This window comes from Chlorocebus sabaeus, chromosome 6, assembly GCF_047675955.1.
Source record: "Chlorocebus sabaeus isolate Y175 chromosome 6, mChlSab1.0.hap1, whole genome shotgun sequence".
NCBI lineage: Eukaryota > Metazoa > Chordata > Mammalia > Primates > Cercopithecidae > Chlorocebus > Chlorocebus sabaeus.
In genome coordinates this window covers 2,460,066-2,487,648 of record NC_132909.1, presented here as the reverse complement: position 1 = coordinate 2,487,648, position 27,583 = coordinate 2,460,066, and the positions used below count along the sequence as shown (strand labels likewise).

The 27,583-nt window shown below is 45.8% G+C and overlaps 2 protein-coding genes across 2 annotated transcripts in view; one reads left to right on the top strand and one right to left on the bottom strand.

The window, feature by feature from the left end:
• The window catches only part of NLRP4 (NLR family pyrin domain containing 4), a 41,981-nt gene extending 41,013 nt beyond the window's left edge, over window positions 1-968 (top strand). The window contains exon 10 of the mRNA XM_007998210.3: window positions 588-968. Within this exon, the coding sequence (XP_007996401.3) occupies window positions 588-705 (118 nt within the window). The 3' untranslated portion in view covers window positions 706-968. The remainder of the gene's footprint in view (window positions 1-587) is intronic.
• Window positions 969-11,247: 10,279 nt separating this feature from the next.
• NLRP13 (NLR family pyrin domain containing 13) overlaps window positions 11,248-27,583 on the bottom strand; it is a 40,541-nt gene continuing 24,205 nt past the window's right edge. The window contains exons 6-11 of the mRNA XM_038006378.2: window positions 27,250-27,420; window positions 23,743-23,907; window positions 20,657-20,827; window positions 17,705-17,875; window positions 14,409-14,579; window positions 11,248-11,422 (exon numbers count right to left, since the gene is read on the bottom strand). Coding sequence (XP_037862306.2) covers window positions 11,248-11,422; window positions 14,409-14,579; window positions 17,705-17,875; window positions 20,657-20,827; window positions 23,743-23,907; window positions 27,250-27,420 — 1,024 coding nt within the window. The remainder of the gene's footprint in view (window positions 11,423-14,408; window positions 14,580-17,704; window positions 17,876-20,656; window positions 20,828-23,742; window positions 23,908-27,249; window positions 27,421-27,583) is intronic.

Below are 27,583 nucleotides of genomic sequence, written 5' to 3'. Positions count from 1 at the left end.
CTACCTCATAAGGCAGTTATGAAAATTTAATGAGATATGCATGTAAAAGCCTTAGAAGAGGGCCAGGACCCAGGTACTCAGATAATGGAAACTATTAATAATTTATCTTTGAAAAAAATAGCTTTAGGCTTTCTCCCTAATGCTGACTGACTTCTTGTTGCAAATCCAAATGTTGATGTGGAGTGCATGCTCTCTCTAACCGAGTCTGGACACTTATTTCTGTCCAGTGACATGTTGGAGCCAGCTCCTACAAGCTGGTGAGAGCCACTTGTGTCTGTACCTGTCTCTTGTAACTCTGTTTAGTGACGGCAAGTGGGCAGCTCAAAATTGGCCATGATTGGTGTGGAGAATTTACACCACAGAAATTGGCAAAGCTATAAATTGGGACTTTTAAAATTTGTTTTCTGGAGATCCAGGGGTAACATTTATCAGCATACCGCTGCATTTGATGTGTATGTCTTTCCTCTTGGAGGTAACACCAGGGTTTCCTAGGCTTGTCCTAGGATGAATTAGGGAGAAAGATGGGCTGCAGAAAAGGGAAAAAATATGTGGATTAAAAATAGAACCTTTTTAAAATATTTTACCAGGCTGAGAAAAACTGATTTTGATGAGGAAACCCAGGCACTTCTGATGGCTGAGGAAGAGAGAAATCCTAACCTGACCATCACAGACGACTGTGACACAGTTACAAGGGTAGAAATCTGATTGCGAGGAACCTGGGCTCTGACTCGAACACCTGCAAAGGACAGGGACTGGGGCCCTATGTTACGCTGCACCCAGGAGGTACAGATCATTGACACTCTGGGTCGTGAGATTTCTGGCACCCCATTCATAGATTTTATATGATATATGTGGTTTTTATTTGCTCTGTGGCCTTGGACGAGCCACTGAAAGGCCTTCATGGTCTCTCGGTCTCACAAGGACATCTTAACCCCTCAATAAAGTGTTACATTTCTAAACATTGGAAAATCTTTTTTTGCCTTATTTGTGTACATTTAAGGGGTTTCAGTACGTGTTTTGTTACACGTATATATTGTGTGGTAAAATCTAGGCTTTTGGTATACCTATCACACAGATGGTGTACATTGTACCCCTTAGGTCATTTCTCACCCTGCCACCTCCCTCTCACCCTCCTGAGCCTCCGATGTCTACTATTCCACATTTTTTTTTTTTGAGATGGAGTTTCACTCTTGTTGCCCAGGCCGGAGTGCAATGGCACGATCGTGGCTCACTGGAACCTCTGCCTCCTGGGTTCTAGCAATTCTCCTGCCTCAGCCTCCTGAGTAGTTGGGATTACAGACATGGGCCACCATGCCTGGCTCATTTTGAATTTTTTTTTTAAGTAGAGACAGGGTTTCTCCATGTTGGTCAGGCTGGTCTTGAACTCCCAACCTCAGGTGACCCGCCTGCCTCAGCCATTCACAGTGGTGGGATTACAGGCATGAGCCACTGCACCCGGCCACTCTTTATTATGTAGGTCTCACATACAAGTAAGAACATGCATTATTTGACTTAGTTTCTGAGTTATCTCACTTAAGATCGTGGCTTCCAGTTCCATCGATGTTGCTGCTAAAGACATGATTTTATTCTTTTTATGGCTGAATAGGATTCCATTGTATATAAATCGTGTTCTCTTGATCCACTCATCTGCTGGTGGACACTTATGTTGATCCCAGGACTTAGCTATTGTGAAGAGTGCTTCAGTAAATACATGGACGCAGGTATCTTTTTAGTATGACTTCTCTTGCTTTGGGTAGAACACGGTAGTGAGGTTGCCGGACAAAATGGTAGTTCTATGTTTAATTCTTGGGGAAATCTCTATACTGCCTGGAAAATCTTGAAACAGTGTTTGCTACTGGTGAATGCCTGGCATAGGAGTGCAGGTTGAAGAAACTGTGGCCCCCTCCCCATGTTGACGTGGAAAGACGCTGGCCACACTGAAAGCACTAGAAAGGCTGGTCTGACTTGGGCACCCTTCCTTCTGTCGGTCCTACTGGGATTCCAGCTTGGGCTCTTGATCTGTTCTAGCCTGAGGAAAGCACCTTTTTTATTGGTACATAATAGTGGTATGTATTTTGGGGTTCATGTGAATGTTTGGGTAATTTCCATGGCATTGCTAATATTACCTCTCCTTGTGGTCTTTGCCTCTCATTATTCTTCCCCAAACTCCCCTCTGGCTCTCCTTTCCTCACTGGGCCTCTTGAGTTCTGAGGCTACCCTGTCTCCGCCTCCCATTGAATAAAGATCTCTTGGGAGTGGGAGCTGAAAAGAAATTTTAGGAATGGGGATATTTCACTTCCGAACTTTATTTTTTTAAAATATATTTGCTGAGGTTTTTTTTTTTTTAAATTAAGTTCTAGGGTACATGTGCACAATGTGCAGATTTGTTACATATGTATACATGTGCCATGTTGGTGTGCTGCACTCATTAACGCCTCATTTACATTAGGTATATCTCCTAATGCTAAACCTCCCCCCTCCCCCCACCCCACGACAGACCCCGGTGTGTGATGTTCCCCTTCCTGTGTCCAAGTGGTCTTATTGTTCAATTCCCACCTATGAGTGAGAACATGCGGTATTTGGTTTTCTGTTCTTGTGATCGTTTGCTGAGAATGATGGTTTCCAGCTGCATCCATGTCCCTACAAAGGACAGAAACTTTTTGAGACCGAGTCTTGCTCTGCCACCCAGGCCTGGAGTGCAGTGGTACAATCTTTGCTCACTGCAACCTCTGCCTCTCAGGTTCAAGCAATTCTCATGTCTCAGCCTCCTGAGTAGCTGGGATTACAAGCGTGTCCCACCGTGCCCGGCTAATTTTTGTATTTTTAGTAGAGACGGGATTTCACCATGTTGGTCAGGCTGGTCTTGATCTCTCGACCTCGTGATCCACCCGCCTTGGCTTCCCAAAGTGCTGGGATTACAGGCGTGAGCCACTGCACCCGGCCTCATTTCTGAACTTCTATGCCACTGATTTAGGAGTGAAGATTGAGAATATCAGCAACCTTGAATATCCATCAATGGACGAATGGATAAATAAAATGTGGCATAAAATGAAATACTGAGTCTTCAAAAGCAAGGACATTCTGATACATGACACAACATAGATGAACCTTGAGGACATTATGCTAAATGAAACAAGCCAGTCACAAAAGAACAAATACCATATATTCTCCTTCTATGAGGTACTTACAGTAGTCAAATTCATAGAGGCAAAAAGTAAAATGGTGGTTACCAGAGGCCAGGGGAAGGAGGAGAAAATAGTTATTTAATGAGTGCAGAGTTTGTTTTGCAAGATGGTAAAGTTCTGGAGATGGTGGTGATGGTTGTACAATGAGTATGCTCAGTGTCACAGGGATGTACACTTTAAATGGGTTACAATGGCAAATTTTGTTCTGCATGTTTTACCACAATGAAAAAAAGTGGGGAGGTCAGGTGCAGTGGCTCATGCCTGTATTCCCAGCACTTTGGGAGACTGAGGCAGGTGGATCACCTGAGGTCGGGAGTTCAAGACCAGCCTGACCAATGTGGAAAAACCCTGTCTCTATTAAAAATACAAAAAATTAGCCGGGCATGGTGGTGCACGCTTGTAATCCCAGCTACTCAGGAGACTGAGGCAGGAAAAATCGCTTGAACCCGGGAGATGGAGGTTGCAGTGGGCAGAGATTGTGCCATTGCACTCCAGCCTGGGCAACAAGAGCTAAACTCAATCTCAAAAAAAAGTGTGGAAAGAAAAATAAGGGAAAGAAACAGGAAAATTTGGAAAGTCATTTAGTCTGTCATCTGTAAACTGGTGATGATTAAGGACTTCCCATCTGGGTGAGATAGATGTGATAAAATATAAAAGCAGCTTGAACCAAATAACCTATTCTCCCAGCTACCTTAATTAGGTTCATGACATGTCCATTTCCACCCCCCAGAAGGAACATTAACATTTTTCTCCTAACAGTTTTCCCTCCACTAAAAGTAGAGGTCAGGAAAGAGGGAGAAGGAAGTGCTGACAGAACAAGCAGTGAGCTGCCAGGCACAGTGGCTCACGCCTGTAATCCCAGCACTTCAGGAGGCTGAGTCAGGAGGATCACTTGAGCCCAGGAGTTAGAGACCAGCTTGGGCAACACAGCGAGACCCTACCTCTACTATATATATAATATTTATATATAATATTAATATATATAATATATAATTATATATAGTACAGGTATATTATTTATATATATTAATATATAATATATAAATATATATTATATAATATATATAAATATATACATTATATATAGAGAGGTAGGGTCTCACTATGTTGCCCAAGCTGGTTATATATATTATATATACACACATATTTTTAATTATCCGGGCATGGTGACTCATGCCTGTGGTCCCAGCTACTCAGGAGGCCAGGGAAGGAGGATCACTTGAGCCTGGGAGGTTGAGGCTGCAGTGAGCCACGGTCACACCACTACACTCTAGTCTGTGTGACACAGCAAAACACTGTCTGAAAAACGTTTTTTTTAAATCACAAAAAAGAGGTACCGAGCTATAATAAGTCTAAGTTACAAATAAAGAATCTTAATGACAGAATTGAAGGAGATAATTCACCTAAGAGCTATTAATACATTGACAGGTGCTTACCGCACACTGAATATTTTATATGTGTTTTTTTAATTCTTGCAAAATCTCTGAGGTTGATGTTATAAGACCCTTCTTGTCAGGGGAAAAATTGGCTTAAAGGGTATAAGTAACTGCTACCGAGCTAAAAAGCTACCGCTCTGGCTGCCCTCACCCTGGGAATCCTTTCCCACCCAAGTGTCCTCCATTCCTGGAATTGCATCTCTGTCTCTTCTTCAAAGGATCTCCTGGGCTGTTTCAGCATCTACCACCTCTGTCTCTTATCACCTGCGCTATGCACCAAGCTTGACTCACCTCAGTCACACACTAGTCCTGGGCACATCTAGCCAAGCTTTTAACATTGCATGGTAGGCTGGGTGCGGCGGCTCACGCCTGTAATCCCAGCACTTTGGGAGGCTGAGTTGGGTGGATCACGAGGTCAGGAATTCGAGACCAGCCTGGCCAACATGGTGAAACCCCATCTCTACTAAAAATACAAAAATTAGCCAGGACACAGTGGCATGCACCTATAGTCCCAGCTACTCAGGAGGCTGAGGCAGGACAATGGCTTGAACCCGGGAGATGGAGGTTGCAGCGAGCTGAGATCATACCATTGCACTCCAGCCTGGGCGACAGAGTGAAACTGTCTCAAAAAAAAAAAAAAAAAAAAAAAAGCAAGGTAGTGGGTAAGTGAGGAAGTAAGTGTCGTGAGTGTCGAAAAAGCAAGCACCGTGGGTAAAAGGAGGAGTGGGAGGAAAGGTGAGTGAAGCTGGAGACATAATCCTTCTACCTTCCTCATAAACAGAGGCTTGAAGTTAGACAATTGGTCACAAGCTAATTGGTCTGTCTTGGTTCATGGGCTTCATAATTTGGAGGCAGCCTAGAAAAAAAGTTCAGCAGTCAAGGTACACTGGAATCCCTTCTATCTCATCTCTTTTCCTGAACCACCAACTACCCGGTTCCAGACAGGCAACACCTATTATGGACTCCCTGAGTCCTACAAAGTAACATTGCCCTGACTGTACAGTGGCTTTGAGATCATCTGACTACTGTAAAAAAATGTTGCTTTAAGATACTTTGATGTAACTGAATTCAAAGACAAACTTAGAAACTGTAGAATAACAACAAAAAATCCCTAAATACAAAATTTAGTAATTGAGTAAATATGATTTACTTATTGAGTATTGATTACTAAAAATTTAGTAATTGAGAATTTGTGGATCAAGCATTAAACACAGGATATCCCTGTGTTGTTTTTTGAGATAAAGTCTCACTCCGTCTTCAGGCTGGAGTACAGTGGCACGATCTCAGCTCACTGCAACCTCTGCCTCCTGGGTTCAAGCAATTCTCTCGCCTCAGCCTCCTGAGTAGCTGGGACTACAGGTGCCTGCCACCATGCCCAGCTAATTTTTGTGTTTTTAGTAGAGACGGGGTTTTACCATGTTGGCCAGGATGGTCTCGATCTCTTAACCTTGTTATCTGCCCGCCTCAGCCTCCCAAAATAGCTGGGATTACAAGCATGAACCACTGCACCCAGCCATCCCTGTTTTGTTTTGTTTTTTTTTTTCTCTGAGACAGTCTCGCTCTGTCACCAGGCTGGAGTGCAGTGGCACGGTATCTGCTTATTGCAACCTCCACCTCCCGGGTTCAAGCAATTCCCCTGTTTCAACCTCCTGAGTAAGTGGGACTACAGGCACGTACCACCACACCTGGCTAATTTTTTTTTTTTTGTATTTTTTGTATTTTAGTAGAAATAGGGTTTTACCATGTTGGCCAGGATGGTCTTAATCTCCTGACCTCGTGATCTGCCTGCCTTGGACTCAAAGTGCTGGGATTACAGATGTGAGCCACTGCACCCAGCCCATCCCTGTTATTTTTAAAGAAACAATTGTGAAATCTTGGGATAGTCTTTATCTTGTCAGATTATAAGAAATAACATGGTTGGCCAGGTGTGGTAGCTCACGCCTGTAATCCCAGCACTTTGGGAGACCAAGGCTGGAGGATCGGTTGAACTCAGGAGTTTGAGAGCAGCCTGGGCAACATGGCAAAACCCCATCTCTACTAAAAAAAAAAAAAAAAAAAAATTACATGGTGGCACACACCTGTAGTCCCAGCTACTCGGGAGGCTGAAGTGGCAGGATCCATTGAGCCTGGGAGGCAGAGGTTGCAGTGAGCCAAGATGGTGCCACTGCACTGCAGCCTGGGTGACAGAGTGAGACCCTGTCTCAAAAAAGAAAAATCAATGCAGAGTCTAATACTTCTTGGGGGAATCAATATAAGTGAAAATAAAAGCATATTAGGAGTTCTGGATGTCTATGTGACTTAATCCCAGTATAATAATTATGGAATTATAAATATATCGATCCTACTTCTCAATCCATGAGAATTAAGGCTTTGGGCTTTCCAGAGGTATTTTTATATCCTTTGCTTTATTGAATTCTCTCAATACCTCCAAGAATTAAAAACATACCAAGGAGGGACATAGTCAAGACTGAAGGCACAGCCAACTTAGGACCTTGGGACCAGACACAGTATTAGACTAGGATTCCAGACCTGGGTGTGTAATGAGCCGCCTCCCACAACCGTGACAAAACCTCCTGCGGGGAACAGCTCAATTGTCCCCACACATGGTGACATCAGAGTGACACACAGGCCAGGATGTCCTGGTGGCGTTTCCCCAAGATCCCTGGTCAAGCCACGTGACATCCGATCCGTGGAATCACCACCACCACTTGTCTTCCAGGTCATTAAAATCCCAAGCAGACTTGAGTTTCAGACAGAGCTCCTCCTGGGAGGTCTGCATCTCCTCTCTCACGACGCTGTGCAAGTCTTTTTGAATCCTGCAGAAAAAAGGAAGTACTGAAGTTGAGAAGCAGTGAAGCAATTTAGAAGTAATGATTTTTTTTTTTTAAAGGTTGAGGGGAAAATGTACAGGTTTGTTAGATGGGTCTATTGTTTGGTGTATGAACGATCCCATCACCCAAGTGAACATAGCACCTGACACGTAGTTTAACCCTTGCTTCCCTCCCACCCTCCTCCCTCTAGTGATCCCCAGTGTCTACTGTTAACATTTTTTTTTTTTTTTTTTTTTTTTTTTGAGATGGAGTCTCACTCTGTCACCCAGACTGGAGTGCAATGGCACAATCTTGGCTCACTGCACCCTCCACCTCCCAGATTCAAGCAATTCTCCTGCCTCAGTCTCCAGAGTAGCTGGGATCATAGGTGCCTGCCAGCACGCCCGGCTAATTTTTGTATTTTCAGTAAAGACTGGGTTTCACCATCATGTTGGCCAGGCTGGTGTCGAACTCGTGACCTCAGGTGATCCACCTGCCTTGGCCTCCCAAAGTGCTGGGATTACAGGTGTTAGCCACTGTGCCAGGCTACTGTCACCATCTTTAAATCCACATGTACTGATTGTTTAACTCAAATTTGTGAGAATATGTGGTATGTGGTTTTCTGTTCCTGCATTAATTCACTTAGGCTAATGGTCCCCGGCTGCATCCATGTTGCCGCAAAGGACATGGTTTCATTCGTTTTTAGGGCTGTGTAGTAGCCCATGGTGTATATGGACTACAGGCTTGTGTGTGTTCCTCACAGCACTATTCACAGTAGCATTGACATGGAACCAACCTAGGTGCTCACCAACAGCGGGCTGGCTGGAAGCAGTGAAGTACAGGCAGGGTGCGGTATAAAGGGGCAAACTGACAAAGCAACAAAGGTTTAGGCAAAAGTAATTGCCATTTTTGCCATTAACAGTAATGGCGGCCGGGCGCGGTGGCTCACGCCTGTAATCCCAGCACTTTGGGAGGCCGAGGCGGGTGGATCACCTGAGGTCTGGAGTTCTAGACCAGCCTGACCAACATGGAGAAACCCCGTCTCTACTAAAAATACAAAATTAGCCAGGTGTGGTGGCGCATGCCTGTAATCCCGGCTCCTCGGGAGGCTGAGGCAAGAGTATCGCTTGAACCCGGGAGGTGGAGGTTGCAGTGAGCCGAGATCCTGCCATTGCACTCCAGCCTCGGCAGCAAGAGCGAAACTGTCTCTCAAAAAAAAATAAATAAATAAATAAAAAATAAAAAGTAATGGCAAAAACCATTAGTTTAAAACCAATGGCAAAAACCATGACTTTAAAACTACTGCATTCAAAGTAACAGCAAACACCACAATGACTTTGGCACCACCCTACAGAAAGACTAGCAAATGAAGGTAACTTTTGTTTACCCTTTGATTGGGACCTCCCACCACCCGAGCCTAACCCACAGATGTCAGGGAGAAGATCTGATGGCACAGGAACCCCTTTCCATAGAGAAAAGGCACAACCACAAAGGCAGGGGATGAGAAAACCATGGTACAGATGACACAAGGGACCTCGTGGGCAGGCCAGGGTAACTCAGGCCATTGTCACTGCGTATGAATAAATCCACGCACTTCTCATTAATCTGCATCTAGCAATTTTTTTAAAAATCTGAGCGTTCTACAAGAGGAGGTGAGGGTCTGGACACCCAGTCAGAAGTCCCTTCTGCACACATGCATGATAGACAGCAGAGAAGCTTCATCTTTAATGGTCACTGTCCCAGAACCCTTTTTAAAACGCACCACTGAAGTGTGAAGTTGGCAACATCAAATCTTAAATCTAAAAGGTGCAGATTGTGACTCACTTCCAAAGAAGGCAAGGTTCCTTGGCATCTGAGATGACTTCTGCTGAAATGTACCTAATAACTGTTAACTGCTTACCTTTCTCCATGCCCCCCAACTTTTTTGTTTTGAGACAGGGTCTTGCTCTATTACCCAGGCTGGAGTGCATGATCATAGCTCACTGCAGCCTTGAACTCCTGGGTTCAGGCAATCCTCCCACCTCAGCCTCCCAAGTTGCTGGGACCACAGCTAATACTTTTTAAATTTTTGTAGAGACAGGATCTCCCTATATTGCCCACACTGGTCTTGAAGTCCTGGCCTCAAGTGATCCTCCTGCCTTGGCCTCTCAAAGTGCTGGGATTACAGGCATGAGCAACTGCAGCCAGTCTGCTTACTTTTCTGATTTCCTTAGAATACTGGATGGGGTACAGAGTATTCTAATTAAATGTTGTTCTTTCAGTGCCTCAAAGGGGCAACATAAAGCTTGGTGCAACCTCAGGGCCTTTGCCCATGCTACTGAAACATCCGTAGTACATTCCACCCTTCATCTCTAGTCACCTCTCATGTTCCCTTCCTGATGTAGGGACTCCTCCCTCCAGCCTCCTTGGGACTCAGGATCAATGGCACCACCTCAGGCAAGCCCCTTGCTATTCTGGTCACCCTCCTGTCTCATCTCAACCTACAGTTTTTCTTTCACAGCATTCATGACAATAGAGATTGCTTTTATGTCTCAGACCTGTTATCTCCTGGAGGAGAACTCAAGACTTGTGAGGACAAGGCTCATGTCCATTTGTCTGTCTGCCATGCCATGGTGCTTGGCCCAGAGTCGGTATTGAAAAAGAAGCCATGAGTTAATGGCTGTGGAGTGAAATGTAGAGTAGGTACAAGAATGATAAAAACGAGCAGGCTCTCAAAATACCCAAAACTCTCCAGGACTGCACCATCCAGTACGAAGATCATTAGCCCCAAGTGGCTGTTAAGATTTAATTATTAGGTTGATGCAAAAGTCATTGCCCTTTTTGCCATTACAAGTGATGGCAAAAACCATTAGTTTAAAACCACTGCATTAAAAGTAACAGCAAACACCACAATTACATTGCACCAACCTAATAAAACTAAACATTTAAAATTATGTTAAAGAAAACAGGCCGCTAGCCAGGAGCCATGGCTCACACCTATAATCCCAGCACTTTGGGAGGCTAAGGCAGGTGGATCACCTGAGGTCAGGAGTTTGAGACCAGCCTGGCCAACATGGTGAAACCCTGTCTCTATTAAAAATACAAGAACAACAACGATAAATTAGCCAGGTGTGATGGCATGCACCTGTAGTCCCAGCTACTGGGGAGGCTGAGGCAGGAGAATTGCTTGAACCAGAAGGAGAAGGTTGTAGTGAGCTATCACTGCATTCCAGCCTGGATGACAGAGTGAGACTCCATCTAAAAAAAAAAAAAAAAAAAAAAAAAAAACAATCTGGGCACAGTGACTCACACCTGTAATCCCAACACTTTGGGATGCCAAGGCATGTGGATCACCTGAGGTCAGGAGTTCAAGACCAGCGTGGCCAGCAAGGCAAAACCTTGTCTCTACAAAAATACAAAAATTAGTTGGTCATGGGGGTGGGCACGTGTAAACCCAGCTACTCGGGAGGATGAGGCGGGAAAATTGCTTAAACCCGGAGGTGGAGGTTGCAGTGAGTCAAGATGATACCACTGCACTCTAGCCTGGGTGACAGAGTGAGACACTATCTCAAAAAAGGAGAAAGAAAAAAAGAAAACTACTAATTCAGTTCCCAGTCACACTAACCGTGTTTCAAGTTCCCAATGATGAGATGCCGCTAGTGGCTACGTGGCAGGTGCACAGCATGGACAGAGATCACTCCCACCCTTAATGGAAGTTCCACTGGCCAGCACTGCCCGAAGAAGCTGAGTGCAATGGAAACCTGACACGTGCTCTAGAAGCCTAGTCAATCTAGCCTTGTCCCTGTAGGTTTTCGCCCGTGGAAAAGTCAGTGGGGATTACCCGAGTTTCTGCAGCCTGCACGTCGACTTTCTCAAAGCCTTACATAGCATCTTGACACCATCATGATCCAATTCGTTGCCTAGAAGATTCAGATTGACCAGGCTCTTACTGCTGCTGAGAACAGAGGAGAGATGCTGGCAGCAAGCAGTTGTCACATTGCATTTTGCCAACCTAGGGGCGGGCAGGAAGAAAGCATAACAGATAATCCTCTGAGACTGGAAAGTTAGAAAAGAGATATCACATCTACAGAAAAACTATTACTAAAACAGACTGCTAAAGAGTGGAGCACTTGCCCCCATGCGGTGGCTCATGCCTGTAATCCCAGCACTTTGGGAGGCTGAGGTGGGTGGATCACGAGGTCAAGAGATCGAGACCATCCTGGCCAACATAGTGAAATCCCCTCACTATTAAAAATACAAAAATTAGCCAGGCGTGTTGGCACATATCTGTAGTTCCAGCTACTCAGGAGGCTGAGGCAGGAGAATTGCTTGAACCCAGGAGGCAGAGGTTGCAGTGAGCTGAGATCACCACTGCACTCCAGCCTGGTGACAGCAAGATTCTGTCTTTAAAAAAAAAAAAAAAAAAAATGCTGGGTGCAGTGACTCACACCTGTAATCCCAGCACTTTGGGAGGCCGAGGTGGGTGGATCAGAAGGTCAGGAGTTCAACACCAACCTGGACAAGATGGTGAAACCCTGTCTCTACTACAAAAAAATACAAAAATTAGCTGGGTGCAGTAGTGTGAGCCTGTAATCCAATCCCAGCTGCTCGGGAGGCTGAGGCAGAGAATTGCTTGAGCCCGGGAGGCTGAAGTTGCAGTGAGCCGAGATTGCACCACTGCACTCCAGCCTGGGCAACAGAGTGAGACTCCATCTCACAAAAAAAAAAAAAAAAAAAGAGTGGAGTACTTATTCCATGCTGGGTACCTTTTAAATACTGACACGTAACTCATCTAACCCATCCATCAATTCCTATTAAAGGCAGATACTATTTTAAACTGTATTTGATGGAGGAGGAAACAAAAATTTAACCTGCCAGAATGTGAAACAAACCATTTTAGTATACAATGGATATGAGTTTATTAGATCTCTGAAAGAACTGAAATAGCACTATTATTCCTGATTTCCACTTTTTTTCCATCTTATTTCTAAATTCAACAATACAAAATTTGAACATATGGTTGGCTAGCTACTAGAAACACCAAGACAAAAGTGAGAAAGTACATTAGATCAGTTTAACACATCAGGAATCTCCACCTGAGTTCATAAATAACTATGACACGCTGGCCAGGCGCAGTGGCTCATGTCAGTAATTTCAACACTTTGGGAGACTGAGGCAGGCAGACCACTTGAGCTCAGGAGTTTGAGACCAGCCTGGGCAACATGGTGAAACCTCATCTCTATAATAAATAGAAAAAAATAGGCAAGTGTGGTAGTGTGCACCTGTTGTCCCAGCTACTCAGGAGGCTGAGGTGAAAAGATTGCTTGAGCCCAGGAGGCAGAGGTTGCACTGAGCTGAGATCGCACCACTGCACTCCAGCCTGGGTGAGAGTGAGAGACCCCATCTTTAAAAAAACAAACAAACGGGCAGGGCGCAGTGGCTCAAGCCTGTAATCCCAGCACTTTGGGAGGCCGAGACGGGCGGATCACGAGGTCAGGAGATCGAGACCATCCTGGCTAACACGGTGAAACCCCGTCTCTACTAAAAAATACAAAAAACTAGCTGGGCGCTGTGGCGGGCGCCTGTAGTCCCAGCTACTCGGGAGGCTGAGGCAGGAGAATGGCGTGAACCCAGGAGGCGGAGCTTGCAGTGAGCCGAGATCCGGCCACTACACTCCAGCCTGGGCGACAGAGCGAGACTCCGTCTCAAAACAAACAAACAAACAAACAATAAAGCCCTTCTTTTAGAAAGAAAAAGGTCAGAATGAGTCTCTCTCTTAAGGAAATAGTTCAGTAAGTTGCTTCATTAACTGATTCTTTTGAAGACGAACTTGGTTCAGAATGCATTTATGCCAAACTGTCTTAAATTTGTCACTGCAGACACCATTAACCTATTCATGTCTCTTTCAGGCCTATGAGAGAACAAGTCTAGTTTTGTTTAAATCAATGATTATTTGTGGTGTCTATAGCGTAGATTTAACAATCTCTGAATAGAGGTTTGAGGGGGCTGGTAAACCCCAACAACGCTGGAGGTGGTTTACAGTCTGAGTCGGTTCATTTGATAGTAACAAATCCTGACGAACACCTTTTCGGAAAACATCACTGAGCTATTGGATTAGTGAGCCCTGGAGCCATTCCCTACATGAGAAATGGCTGTCATTTAAACCACATTTAGCAAAAACTCCTACGTTTCAGAGCAACTCATCTGAGTCTGCTGAGTCTACGTTGCATGACGGTTAACAACCGTGAAGTGGAGATTCACAGTGTGGAGAGCAGGCTGCACCCACCCGCCAGCGCCTGGCACCCACCGTGGACGGATTGGGAGGAATAATATTTGCAGTGTAGCGAGGATAGTGGTAACAAGAGTGAAACACTTCTCTAAACGAGAAAAACTTCAAGCTTATCATGTAGCAGGAGAGATTTGTTTGTTTGTTTGTTTGTTTATTTTTTGAGATGGAGTTTAGCTCTTGTCTCCCAGGCTGGAGTGCAGTGGCCCGATCTTGGCTCCCCGCAACCTCCACCTCCTGGGTTTAAGCGATTCTCCTGCCTCAGCCTCCTGAGTAGCTGGGATTACAGGTGCCCACACCTCTATACCGGGCTAATTTTTGTGTTTAGTAGAAACGGGGTTTCCCCATGTTGGCCAGGCTGGTCTTGAACGCCTGACCTCAGGTGATCCACCCGCCTCAACCTCATCGTATGCTGGGATTACAGGCATAAGCCACTGCTCCCAGCTAATTTGTGTATTTTTAGTAGAGATGGGGTTTCCCCATGTTGGCCAGGCTGTTCTCGAACGCCTGACCTCAGGTGATCTGCCTACCTTGGCTTCCCAAAGTGCTGGGATTACAGGCGTGAGCCACCGCGCCCGGCCGAGATTTATTAGAGGAGGACTTGTTCTTCCTTTGTCTCACTTTCTAACCCCTGATGGGATCCTGTCATTTTATCTCCGTACCCGCCAAAGTAGAGAAGGGAGACTCTGCAAGGAGGACAGCATCAACTCACCCAAGTGTGTGCAACGCACGATGTGAAGGTTTCAGAGCCTCACACAGTAGCTTCACTCCATCATCCTGAAGATCATTTTGTCCCAAATCCAAGATTTTCACGTTATGATTATGCCTGAGGGCATTAGCCAGCTCTCGACAGCCCTCTCTTGTGAAAGAACAACCTGACAAACTGCAAAATAGAAACGTACAAAAGGGGGGAAACTAATTGCGTCCCGAAGCTGTGCTGTGTTTACATCTGCCCATCTCACATCCAAGGCAAGGAGACACCCTGAAGCCAGACTGTTTACACCTGCCCGTCTCACGTCCAAGGCAAGGAGACACCCTGAAGCCAGACTGTTTACACCTGCCCGTCTCATGTCCAAGGAAAGGAGACACCCTGAAGCCAGACTGTTTACACCTGCCCGTCTCACGTCCAAGGCAAGGAGACACCCTGAAGCCAGACTGTTTACACCCGCCCGTCTCACGTCCAAGGAGAGGAGACACCCTGAAGCCAGACTGTTTACACCTGCCCGTCTCACGTCCAAGGAAAGGAGACACCCTGAAGCCAGACTGTTTATGCCTGCCTGTCTCATGTCCAAGGAGAGGAGACACCCTGAAGCCAGACTTCTGTCCCAAGCCTGAAATGAGGAAGAAGTGAGTCAGGAGGGCCGAGACACCTGCAGGTGCTCTGTTTGCCTGAGATAGAAAGAAGAGGGCACAGCAGTCCAGCCCTGTCCCTCCCACGCCCCCGCAGGTGCATGAGTGTGAAGGGCCTCTCTGTGGTGGTTACGCCCCAGCACCCAGAGTTGGCTTGGTTATCACAGTGCACCATTCTCAGCCCTCGAGTTCAACAGTTGAGCTGAAGATACCAGGAATCTCATATAATGGCAGGTCTGAATTTCCCAGAATAAATTACTATACCATAATAAGTTCAAGACAGTTAATCCAGGTGACTATTTGGAGAAAATATGGGATGAGGTGGGGAGGGATGAGGAGAGGAGGGACAAGGAAGAGACAGGAGGAGAGAAAGGAACATTGGAAGGCTGATACCCTTATGCGGAGAAGGCGCATGGCAATCCAAAATCCTTAAATCCCCTCTCCCCGGCAAAAAAAGGTTTGGCCAGGTGTGGTGGCTCATGCCTGTAATCCCAGCACTTTGGGAGGCCGAGGCAGGTGGATCACGAGGTCAGGAGATCGAGACCAGCCTGCCCAACATGGTGAAACGCCATCTCTACTAAAAATACAGAAATTATCCAGGCATGGTGGTGGGCGCCTGTAATCCCAGCTACTCGGGAGGCTGAGGCAGGAGAATCACTTAAATCCGGGAGGCAGAGGTTGCACTGAGCCGAGATTGTGCCACTGCACTCCAGCCTGGGCAACAGAGCAAGACTCCGTCTCAAAACAATAAATAAATAAAAATAGAAACAGTTTTGACTATGTGAAGGATGTCCATGTGGCTAAACCCTCAAAGGCCAAGTGTAAGAGAACTGCCAACCTGATAAATGATACATGCAAATCAAAGACAGTCAGATCTCCCTAGAGTTTAGACATGGTGGTCAAAGGGTACAAAAATCTCAGCAGGAATATCATTTTTTTTTTTAGATCTATTACATGTCATGGCAAATGTACTTAATAGAACATTGTACCTTTCAAAATTGCAAACATAATTTCAAATATTGTCACCACAGAAAAGTATTTGAGGTGATGGATACGTTAACTTTATTCCACTTTGCATTCATAATCATAACACTTTGCACACCCAAAACATATACAGATGGTAAATTTACAACAAAAAGATTAAGCTTTTAAAAACAAAGAATTCCCTACAAGTGAGTAGAGAAAAAACAAAATGCAACTGGTAAAAAAAAAAAAAAAAGTTTTTATCAGTGGTTGTCAGCATTTGAAAACATACTCAATTTCATTCTTATAAATGCAGATGCAAATATGAAACTACTTTGTGTTTACAAAGGAAGAGATATCACCCACGGGATGGGCCTCAAAATCATCTTAGAGGGAGAAATTAGTTCAACCATTGTGGAAGACAGTGTGGTCATTCTTCAATCTAGAACAAGAAATCCCATTTGACCCACCAATCCCATTACTGAGTGTTGGTGAAGCTTTAATGAAAGAAGATAGGTCATAAATCAGTAATTGTTGAAGTTTGAGCATGGATTGGAGTATATGCTCTTCTGTCTACTCTTAAGTTTCAAATTCCCCTGGAAGAATAAAAAATCTATCGACCGGCCAGGTGCGGTGGCTCGCGTCTTGGTACACGGTAGATCACACATAACCTCATGTCTTGGTACATGCTAGATCACACATAACCAGCACCCAGTAAAAACCCTGGGCAGAGGGTCTCCAATGGGCTGCCCTGGTAGACTGCACTTGGCATGATTGCCACAGCTGGTGGCTGGAGGAATTGTGTGTCTTGTGTGATGTTGGAAATAAAGTTTGGAGTCTTAAGGAAAACGAGCACTCAGACCAAGGAGTTCTCAGCAAAGCAAATTTACTTCTGCCCAGAGGGATCCTTCTCTTTGGCCAGTCGCCCCGAGAGCACATAGAACAAAGGAAAATGAAAGTTTTTATCCCTGATGCAAATCCTGACCCCGTGCCCTTTCCCCACTGGCTGGGGTCGAACCGCACAATCTAAACTAGACCTGATTGGCTAAACGTTTGAACTTTCTCTTAGATAATGTGGGCCCGTAAGGGAGAAAGGGGAGAAGGCGAAGAAGTCTTCTGCGATGATGAGCTAGAAAGCTAGTTTTCTTCCCAAATAAGGAAAGGAATGTGAGCTAACACTGAGAAGCCGCTGGTGCCTGGACATGTAAAGGCAGAAAGAAAAAGAAGAAAAGGGAAGGGGAGGGGTACTGTGGATTTAAGAATAAAGGATTGATCAGGCTGTTTGAAGAGAAGCCTTGTCATATCCCACATGTAACTACATGGGGAAGAGGACTCTTGGGAGCTTATGTCTGGTTTCCTCTGGACTCTGTCCCAAGTCCCTTTCTCTTTGCTGATTTGCCTCGTGTCCTTTCATCCTGATGAAGTGTAGCCGTGAATACAACTCCGGGCTGAATCCCCAGTCCTCCCATTGAAACATCAAACCTGGGGGCTGGTCTCGAGGTCCCCCAGACACATATACATTCACAGTCATCCCACTTTCCCCGTCCCACACCCCCAACAAAACCGGAAGCTCCTCTATGGCAAAGAGCTTGTCCACACCTCACTCAAACCCCATCAGGAACTCAGGCATGGGTGCTTCAATTCCCCCATCGCTCTCTTCCATCCACTCACTCAGAGGGAGCCAAGAAAACTTACTTCAGGCTCTGCAGGTTACAATCCGGGTGACCCAAGGCCTCACACAGGAACTTGACTCCCTCATCTCCCAGGTGGTTCTTGCTCAGATTTAGGTGTGCCAGGCTCCTGTTCTGCAGGAGAGCATCTGACATGTACCTGCAACTGGGTGCTCCCAGCTGGCAAAACCAGAGCCTGCAGGGTGAGAGCCACAGAGACAGATGCTCAGGGAAGCAGCCCAGACCGAGGCTCCCAGGCCAGAGCCTCAGGCCGCCTCCGAGTCTACACATGCAGCAGCTCCCTGGACCACGTGGCCTTTCTTTTCCGCTGGACACCAACCCAGTCTATGCTAGTACCTTGCGTATCATAACCCTCCCTCAGTCCAGGTTTCTACAATGGGCATATCAAGTCTGTGCTTCTCAATCGTGATTGGTTTAGGAAAAAATAGAGAAAAAAACTTTCAAGGCTCCAAGGTTCTGGAGCCAGTTGGGCATGGGTCCAAATGGGCTTGTCTGTCAGCAGCTGGGAGACCCTCAACAAGCTCCTGCACTCTTTTCAGCCTTCAATGCCTTCCAATGTAGTAGAAGGCATGGTCTAGCAGTAGGATGGTCTAGCAGAGAGCTGCCAGTGAGCCCATTAGCAGTGCGTGTGCTTGGGATGGCACTTGGCAAACAGGCAGTGTACAGGTTATAGAAGATTATTATGTCACTAATACAGATGGCATATGTTAGATATGTATGTATTGTATAATATGTTTGTGTTAACATGTAAGTTTTATGAAAATATATGTAGTTATATACTATCATATATTAATATATTAAATATTAACTATATATTACATATATGATACACATATTACATAATACATATATCACTAATATGAAATATGTTACAGTTATATACATATATACACAATGTACATACATATAATTACAATAAATTATATTATAAATTATAATTTAATAATTTGTTATAATATATAACTATATTATAATTAGTTGTAATTATATAATAATTATAATTGGTTAAAATTACAACATGTAATTATGTGTGTATGATCATGTTACAATGGGTAGAATTAACACGATTATAATTATACTAATTATTATTAGGGTTATAGTTATATTAGGGTTCTAATACTAATTATAATTAGTTATAATGGTGTTACAATTCTACGCATTATATTATCATACACATAATTACACACATGTATGATTAACTCACATTATACATATGAATCACATATCGATATTCCTGTTCTTGCAGACTCAGTGCTCAGTGGGCACTGGCCCTTTGCTCCTTTGCCAGTTCAGAGTCCGTGGTTCTCCAGGATCATGAACTTGGTGACACCTAAAGGCCCTTGACCTTTCTGTTTTTTATACTCAGTCTCAGGAAGTTGTCCAGTCTCTGCAAAACCCAGCTTTCCCTCTATTCTACACCTGCACCACAGCAGCACAATGCAGCTAGAGAAAGGAGATCTAAAGAATCTCACTATGTGTCCACCACTGTACGGGGTCTCTCATCCTCACACAGCAATCCTCTGGATTCCCGCAGTCCTGCCTACAACTGCTCACGTAACATCTCTGCGTGGTTATTCGATAGGCATCTCAAGCTCCTATATCCCCAACCCAAACTCTTTTCCCCCAGACCCAGCTCTGCCCCCAGTCTTCCCCGTGCTGGAGAATGGTCCCACCCTTTACCTAGCTGCCAACCTCACCCTTTGGGAGGTGTTCTTGGTACCCTCCCTCCTAAACCACCCTGAATCCATCAGCAAACCCCATTGGTTCTACCTTCCCATCTATCCTGAAATCCTCTAACCTCCCCCACAGGCCACTCTCTCCTGGTCGATAGGAGCCCCATCATCTCTTGCTCATACTGGTATTTTTGTCCCGACTGTAGTCTACCTGTCAACAGCAGCCTGCACGACCTTTCAAAGTAGGTCAGATTACGGTCATGTCCCACTTCCAATCCAAGCATGACTTCTATCTCACCCCAGACAAAACAGATTCCTATATAGCCCAGCATGTCCCAGGCACCTCCATCTCCTCCCACTATCACCCTCACTCACTTTACTCCAGCCATGCTAGCTTCCTCATTGTTCTTCCAACATACTGTGCTCATTCCAACCTCACGCCTTTTTTTGAGACGGAGTCTCACTGTCGTCCAGGCTGGAGTGCAGTGGCGCGATCTCTGCTCACTGCAACCTCCAGCTCCTGGGTTCAAGCAATTCTCCTGCCTCAGACTCCTGAGAAGCTGGGATTACAGGCACATGCCACACACCCGGCTAATTTTTCTGTGTATTTTTAGTAGGGATGGGGTTTCACCATGTTGGTCAGGCTGGTCTTGAACTCCTGACCTCGTGATCTGCCTGCCTCAGCCTCCCAAAGTGCTGGGATTACAGGCACAAGCCACTGTGCCCGGCCCAACCTCAGGCCTTTCACTCTGCTGGTTCCTTCTCTGCATACTGCTGCCTCCCCTTGCTTCATCTGAGTCTCTAATTTTAGTATCACCTCTTCAAACAGGTTGGTGAGAGAAGACCCTGCTGGGAAATCAACCCCATCCCTGTCATTCTATTCTCATTCTACTTTGTTTTTCTTCATATCTATTGTTTTGTTTTCATATGTCACTCATAAAACTGTATCTTCCACATGGGCAGGAAGTAAATGTCATATCTACCACCCCAGCCTTGAGGCCCTGTTCTTTCTCTGCTAAGAACTCACATATGGGTTGACCAAAAAATTCATTATTTCCTGGGGTCCTTGTGGAAATTAATTTTCTTGGCATAAACTCCAGAGGTGGAATCAACAGATCTAGGCTGCTACTCAGAATCTGTTTTAGAGCAATTCCTGGCACACAGTAATTACTCAGTGAATGTTACTTTTTAATAATGTAAATACATAGCAGATGAAGAAACCATTATTCTTGGTATCTGTGCCCATAGAGTCATTTCTAGAAACAGAACCAGGGAAAACTTACTCCAGTCTCTCTAAGGCACACTTGGGGTGAGTCAGGGCCACACACAACAGCTTGATGCCGTCATCTTGGAGCTGATTAAATCCCAAGCACAATCGAGTTACGTGTTGGATGCTGGTGAGAAACAAGGCCAGGTCCTGACAGCTGGCCGCCGACAGGTTGCATTTCTCCAGGCTGTGGAAGTTGCGGGTATGAGGTGAGCCTCAGCCATGATGCCCGGGTTCCTCTACTTTTCTCTCTCAACCCCTTAACCCCCGAGACCCAAACACTATGGGAAGATTCAATTGAGGAACAAAAGCTTAAAGGAGAAAAAGGACCAGGTGCAGTGGCTCATGCCTATAATCCCAGCAGTTTGGGAGGCCAAGGTGGGCAGATCACCTGAGGTCAAGAGTTCGAGAACAGCCTGGCCAACATGGTGAAACCTCATCTCTACTTTAAAAAAAAAAAAAAAAAAAGGCTGGGCATGGTGGCGGGCACCTGTAGTCCCAGCTACTCAGAAAGGCTGAGGCAGGAGAACTGCTTGAACCCAAGAGGCGGAGGTTGCGGTGAGCCAAGATTGCACCACTGCACTCCAGTCTGGGTGACAGAGGGAGACTCCATCTCAAAAAAAAAAAAAACAAACAAACAAAACAGTGAGTCAAGGTAGGATTTTCTCAGCCCTGTAGAGGTGTGGGCTGGATCACACTTAGTTGCAGAATGACAGGACCACCCTGTGCATTACAGGAAGTCAGTAATAACTAGCCTTTACCCACTAGGTGTTACCCACTAGCAGCATCCCCCGCACCATCGGGACAACCAAATATGTTGTCCACGCATTGCCAAATATCCCCTGGGGGAAAAATCAAATCATCCCTAGTTTCAACTAATTTAATAGAATCCAGTTGAAAACCCCTAGATCTGGGGAGGATCAAAGAAGCCCAAGGAGATTATGCAAAGAAAGGCTGCTGGGTGAGACAGCCATGATCAAAGTGAGGGGAAAGCTGGCTGGAACTGAGACCTAAGGTGGTGGGAAGAAAGAAGAGGCCAGGTGCGGCGGCTCACACCTGGAATCCCAGCACCTTGGGAGGCCAAGGCGGGGGGATCACCTGAGGTCAGGAGTTGGAGACCAGCCTGGCCAACATGGTAAAACCCTATCTGTACTAAAATTACAAAAATTAGCTAGGGATGGTGGTGTGTGCCTGTAATTCCAGTTATTCTGGAGGCTGAGGTGGGAGAATCGCTTGAACCCAGGAGGTGGAGGTTGCAGTGAGCTGAGATTGTGCCACTATACTCCAGCCAGGGTGACAGAGTGAGACACCATCTCAATAAAAAAAAAAAAGAAAAAAAAGGATAGACGACCAACAGACAGGTAGAGAGACAGACAAACAGAAACAGAGAAACAGAGACAGAGAGACAGAGACAGAAAGAGACAGACAGAAAGAGATATAGACAGATATAGAGATAGATATACAGATAGAAAGAGAAAGAGAGAGGGATAGAGAGAGATAGAGACAGAGAAAAAGGATAGAGAGATAGAGATAGAAAGAGATAGAGAGATAGAAAGAGAGACAGACACAAAGATAGAAAGATAGAAAGATAGACAGAAACATAGATAGAAACATAGATACATAGAAACATAGAGATAGAGATAGAAAGAGATAGAGATACAAAGAAAGAGAAAGAAAAAGAAAGAAAGAGAGAGAAAGAAAGAAAGAGAAAGAAAGAAAATAAGTATGTCAATGTGACAAGTAAAGACAGTAGGGGGATCCCCGAGGTTCCCCAAAACATACCCTACTGCCACCCCCGCTGTGCCACCCCAACTTGCAAGGAAGATGCTTTGAGAAGGCCGCAAGACTTACGACAGCTGCTTCAGGGGACACGTTGGTAGCGTGGAGGACTCCCTCAGGCTTTTCACATCAGAGAGATCATTGTCCCCCAGGCTGAGGAAGCTGAGACTTGTGTTCTCAGTGAGTTTGAGAAAGAGCTGACAAGTCTGGTGGGTCAGGCCACAGGACTCCAACCTATCACAGAGACCCCGAGACAGACCGTTACTCTCCGAAAGAGTGATCTGCGTTTACAGAGCCCCCTGCTCCATGAATGAAAGCTGACTTTCTCCCTCTTCCTCTCCCTTTCAGAGGTTGGATGGCCTGCATGTCAACGCTACTCAAAGTTTGGTCCACGATCCAGCAAGGGCAGCATGACATGTAGCCTGTTAGAAGTGCTCATTCTCAGGTCCCACTCCAAATGTGCGGGATCTCTGCAGTTGAGTTCCTGGAATCTGTATTTTTTTTTTTTTTTTTGAGTTGGAATCTTGCTCTGTTGCCCAGGCTGGAGTGCAGCAGCACAATCTGGGCTCACCGCAACCTCCGCCTCCTGGGTTCAATCGATTCTCCTGCCTCAGCCTCCTGAATAGCTGGGATTACAGGCACATGCCACCACGCCCTACTAATTTTTGTGTTTTTTAGTAGAGACGGGTTTCACCATGTTGGTCAGGCTAGTCTCAAACTCCCGACCTTGTGATCTGCCCACCTAGGCCTCCCAAAGTACTGAGATTACAGGCATGAGCCACCGCGCCTGGCCTGGAATCTGTATTTTAAAACACCCACTAGGTGGGGCCAGGCACAGTGACTCACGCCTGTAATCCCAGCACTCAAGAGGCCGAGACAGGCAGATCGCTTGAGTCCAGGAGTTCAAGACCAGTCTGGGCAACATGGCAAAACCCCATCTCTACAAAAAGTAGAAAAATTCACTGGGTGTGGTGGCACACACCTGTGGTCCCAGCCACTCAGGGGCTGTGGTGGAAGGACTGCTTGAGCCAAGGAGGCAGTGGTTAAGCAAGCGGAGATCGCATCATTACATTCCAGTGTGGGCAACAGAGTGAGACCCTGTCTCAAAAACAAAACAAAATAAGAAATAATCTCCCCCAATGTGAGGCTGATACACATTAAAATTTGAGAACCACTGCTTCGCACATAGGAACATTTTCCTTTGCTCATTTCTCTGTCTCCTTTTGCTAAAATGCTGAGTGCTGTCAGCCCTCCCAATGGATCGTGGAAGCAAGGGGTGGTCTTGCAACCCCCCTTGACAGATCTAGGGAGCCAGAGACTTACCACAGATACTTGAGGTTGCAAGCTGAATGTTTCAAAGCTTTAAGAATCAGGGGGACAGTCGCTCCCAGTTTGTTAGAGCTGAAGTTCAGATGGGTCAGCTTGCTGTTACCCTGAAGGACAAGAATGAGGTCCTGCAGAACGCACTCAGGAGTTACTGATTTGCACCTGAGGAAGGGAAGGGACATGAAAGCTGGATTGGGGGAGAAGACTGGTTTCCAGGATCCCGTCTGCCCCCTCACCCTGCCTTCTACCACACGCACTGCCAAGGATATACAGGGTACACAAGACATCTAAAACAAGGGCTGAGCCATGGTACTGGACCTTGAAAATAAAAACTAACATACTCCCCTCAAAAATCAGTAAACTCGGTTACATGTACGAAGTGAGGAGTCCCTCCCCTCCCTCTCCACCTCTCCTAGAGATCTGCCATGAAGAGGTCCTGGGGCTACCTACTCCTCTAGGAGCAGGTGGATTGTATGTGTGACTCCCCCACTATACACATACAATCCAACCTAGAAAGAATAATGCAAGCCCAGCAAGGATAACTCTCTTGCAATTTCTTGAACTTCTTTCTCCTTATCTTGAGAACTAAATAAGACCAACATTTTAATATTACAAGAAAAATTTAAAAAGAAGACTGCCCGATCCCATTACTGGGTATATGCCCAAAGGAACATAAATCGTTCTATTAGAAAGACACAAGCACACATATGTTCATTGCAGCACTATTCACAATAGCAAAGACAGGAGATCAACCTACATGCTCATCAATGATGGACTAAACAAGAAAATGTACCCAGACACCATGGAATACTATGCAGTCATAAAAAAGAACGGGATCATGTCCTTTAGGAGAACATGGATGGAGCTGGAGGCCATCACCCTTAGGAAGCTAATGCGGGAACAGAAAACCAAATACTACATGTCCTCACTTATAAGTGGGAGCTACATGATGAGAACACATGGACACCGAGAGGAACACCAGGGCCTGTTGGAAGGTGAAGAGTAGGAAAAGGCAGAGGATTGGGAAAAATAATTAATGGGTACTGGGATTAATATCTGGGTGATGAAATAATCTGTACAACAAACCCCATGATACACATTTACCTGTGTAACAAACATACACTTGTACCCATGAACTTAAATTTTTTTTTTTTTTTTTGAGACGGAGTCTCACTCTGTCGCCCAGGCTGGAGTGCAGTGGCCGGATCTCAGCTCACTGCAAGCTCTGCCTCCCGGGTTTATGCCATTCTCCTGCCTCAGCCTCCCGAGTAGCTGGGACTACAGGCGCCCGCCACCACACCCGGCTAGTTTTTTTTTTTTTTTTTTTTTTTTAAGTAGAGACGGGGTTTCACCGTGTTAGCCAGGATGGTCTCGATCTCCTGACCTCGTGATCTGCCCACCTCAGCCTCCCAAAGTGCTGGGATTACAGGCTTGAGCCACCACGCCCGGCCAACTTAAATCTATTTTTAAAAAATAAATGAAGGCCACAGCCCCCTATGCCTGCCTCTCATGAGTTTGGTCCAGCTCACTCAGTACCACTGATGTTTGAGGAAAATTCTGATCAAACCTTTCACTCTGAACTGGTTGAATCAATGCACGCATCTAGGCTTTAGACCTGGAAAAGTAAGACCTAATGGTGGGGGAAAACCAAGGTAGAATTCATTGGCCTAGATGCCAGATCCTTCAAACAAATCCCACCTCAGATTCAACGCTATGCTTTTCTCTGCAGTTTTCCCCGCTTAATTGTTATGCAAGGCCCACCTCCATCTGCTAATTTCTTCCTATTTTCAAGCCAGATCTGAGACCCTGTCATTCATTCCTCCTTGGATCATATTAGCAGGGGACCAATACGCTTCTGTCCACAGCTGTCCTCCAGCTCTGGAGAGGACACTCCCCCTGCTCACCTTTATTTTAAAAGGTTCTATTTTTAATTCACATACCTTTTCCCTTTTCTGCAGCTCATCCTTCTCCATAATTCATCCCAGGACAAGCCTAGGAAACCCTGGTGTTGCCTTCAAGAGGAAGGACATACACATCAAACGCAGTGGTATGCTGATAAATGTTACCCCTGCATCTCCAGGAAAAAAAAAAAACAGCAGTCCTAATTTATAGCTTTGCCAATTTCTGTGGTGTAAATTCTCCACGCCGGTCATGGCCAATTTCAAGCTGCCCACTTGCCGTCACTAAACGGAGTTACAAAGACAGGTACACACACAAGTGGCTCTCACCAGCTTGTAGGAGCTGGCTCCAACTTGTCACTGGACAGAAATAAATGTCCAGAACTGGTAATAGAAGTGCTGACGGCTTTCTTGGTATCATTTGAACATACTACATACATTCTCCTCATGGTGCCTTCTATCTTGTTTTCTTGTCTTGGAATGTTTTCCCCCAGGTATCCACGGACACAGTCCCTCCTCCTCCCCTACACTGAGTCATGTCGGTCTTTACCCAAATACCTTTTCAGCGAGGCCCTTCTGCCTCTCCTACCGAAAACATGCAACCCACCTTCCTCCTCACACATCCTTTCTGAGCCCCCAGTTTTCTTCAGAAGATGCCACCCTCTTGGGTCTTATTCTGATCTTTTGTTTGCTTTCCTGACACAATGTAAGATCCCTGACAGCAGGAGTCATCTGTTGGCTTCACTGCTAGAACCTCCGAACTGAGAACAGAACCTGGCACACAGGAGACGCCCGGTACTCACGGAAGGCAGCAGTGACCCATCAAACGCTACCTACTGTTGCTTAAGACACGAAACGGTCTCAGACTACACGTGTCTGCAGCTCCTCTTGAGTGCTTTGACTCCACCATACCCTTGAAGTTTTCCACTCCTTCAAATCCAGCTCAAAACAGGACTGAGGCCCTATGGAAAAATTACTTTGTCTACAGGTACCTCTAGTGTGAGATCGTTCGTGATAGATCGGCATTTTAAAATTTCAGCCTGCTTCGCCTAAGTAGCAGTTTCATAAATAAAAGCACAGTTTATTGTAGCCTCCTGAGCACCTAGCTTGCCTTCTGGCAAATAGGTAGCCAGAGGTTGGATGGCCCGCATGTCAACACTATTCTAAGTGCCGTCCATGATCCAGCAAGAGCAGCGTGACATGGTAGCCTGTGAGAAGTGCCCATTCTCAGGTCCCACCCCAAACGGGCGGGATCTCTGCAGTTGAGTTCCTGGGAATCTTTTTTCTTTTTTTTGAGACGGAGCCTCGCTCTGTCACCCAGGCTGGAGTGCAGTGCCGTGAACTTGGCTCACTGTAAGCTCCGCCTCCCAGATTCACACCATTCTCCTGCCTCAGCCACCCGGATAGCTGGGACTACAGACGCCCACCACCACGCCCGGCTAATTTTTTGTATTTTTTAGCAGAGACGGGGTTTCACCGTGTCAGCCAGGATGGTCTTGATCTCCTGACCTCATGATCCATCAAAAGAGAGAAGTACTCATCGAATGAGAGAAGGTGGGTGATTCTCCTAAGGTATCCTCTTGAGCTGTTGGTGTCTCACACTTACGTCAGTTTCTGGACTTTGCATCTTGGATTTTTCAGTGCAAGACAGAGACCCTTCACAGAGGAAGCATGAAGTTTGCTGTTACTCAGGTCTAGCTCATGCAGATTCTCATTTGTGACCAACGTAGAACAAATACTGTTCCATGCGTGCATCCTGGAATCAACCTCGCTTGTCCTTCATGAGGGAGAGAGAACACCATAAGAGCAAATTAGCCTCAAGCAGCACCTGGAACGGAACCTACGGCACACAGAAAGAAGCCCTAACAAAATTATTACAATTTTCCTAATGGGGCTGGGTGCAGTGGCTCACGCCTGTAATCCCACCACTTTGGGAGGCC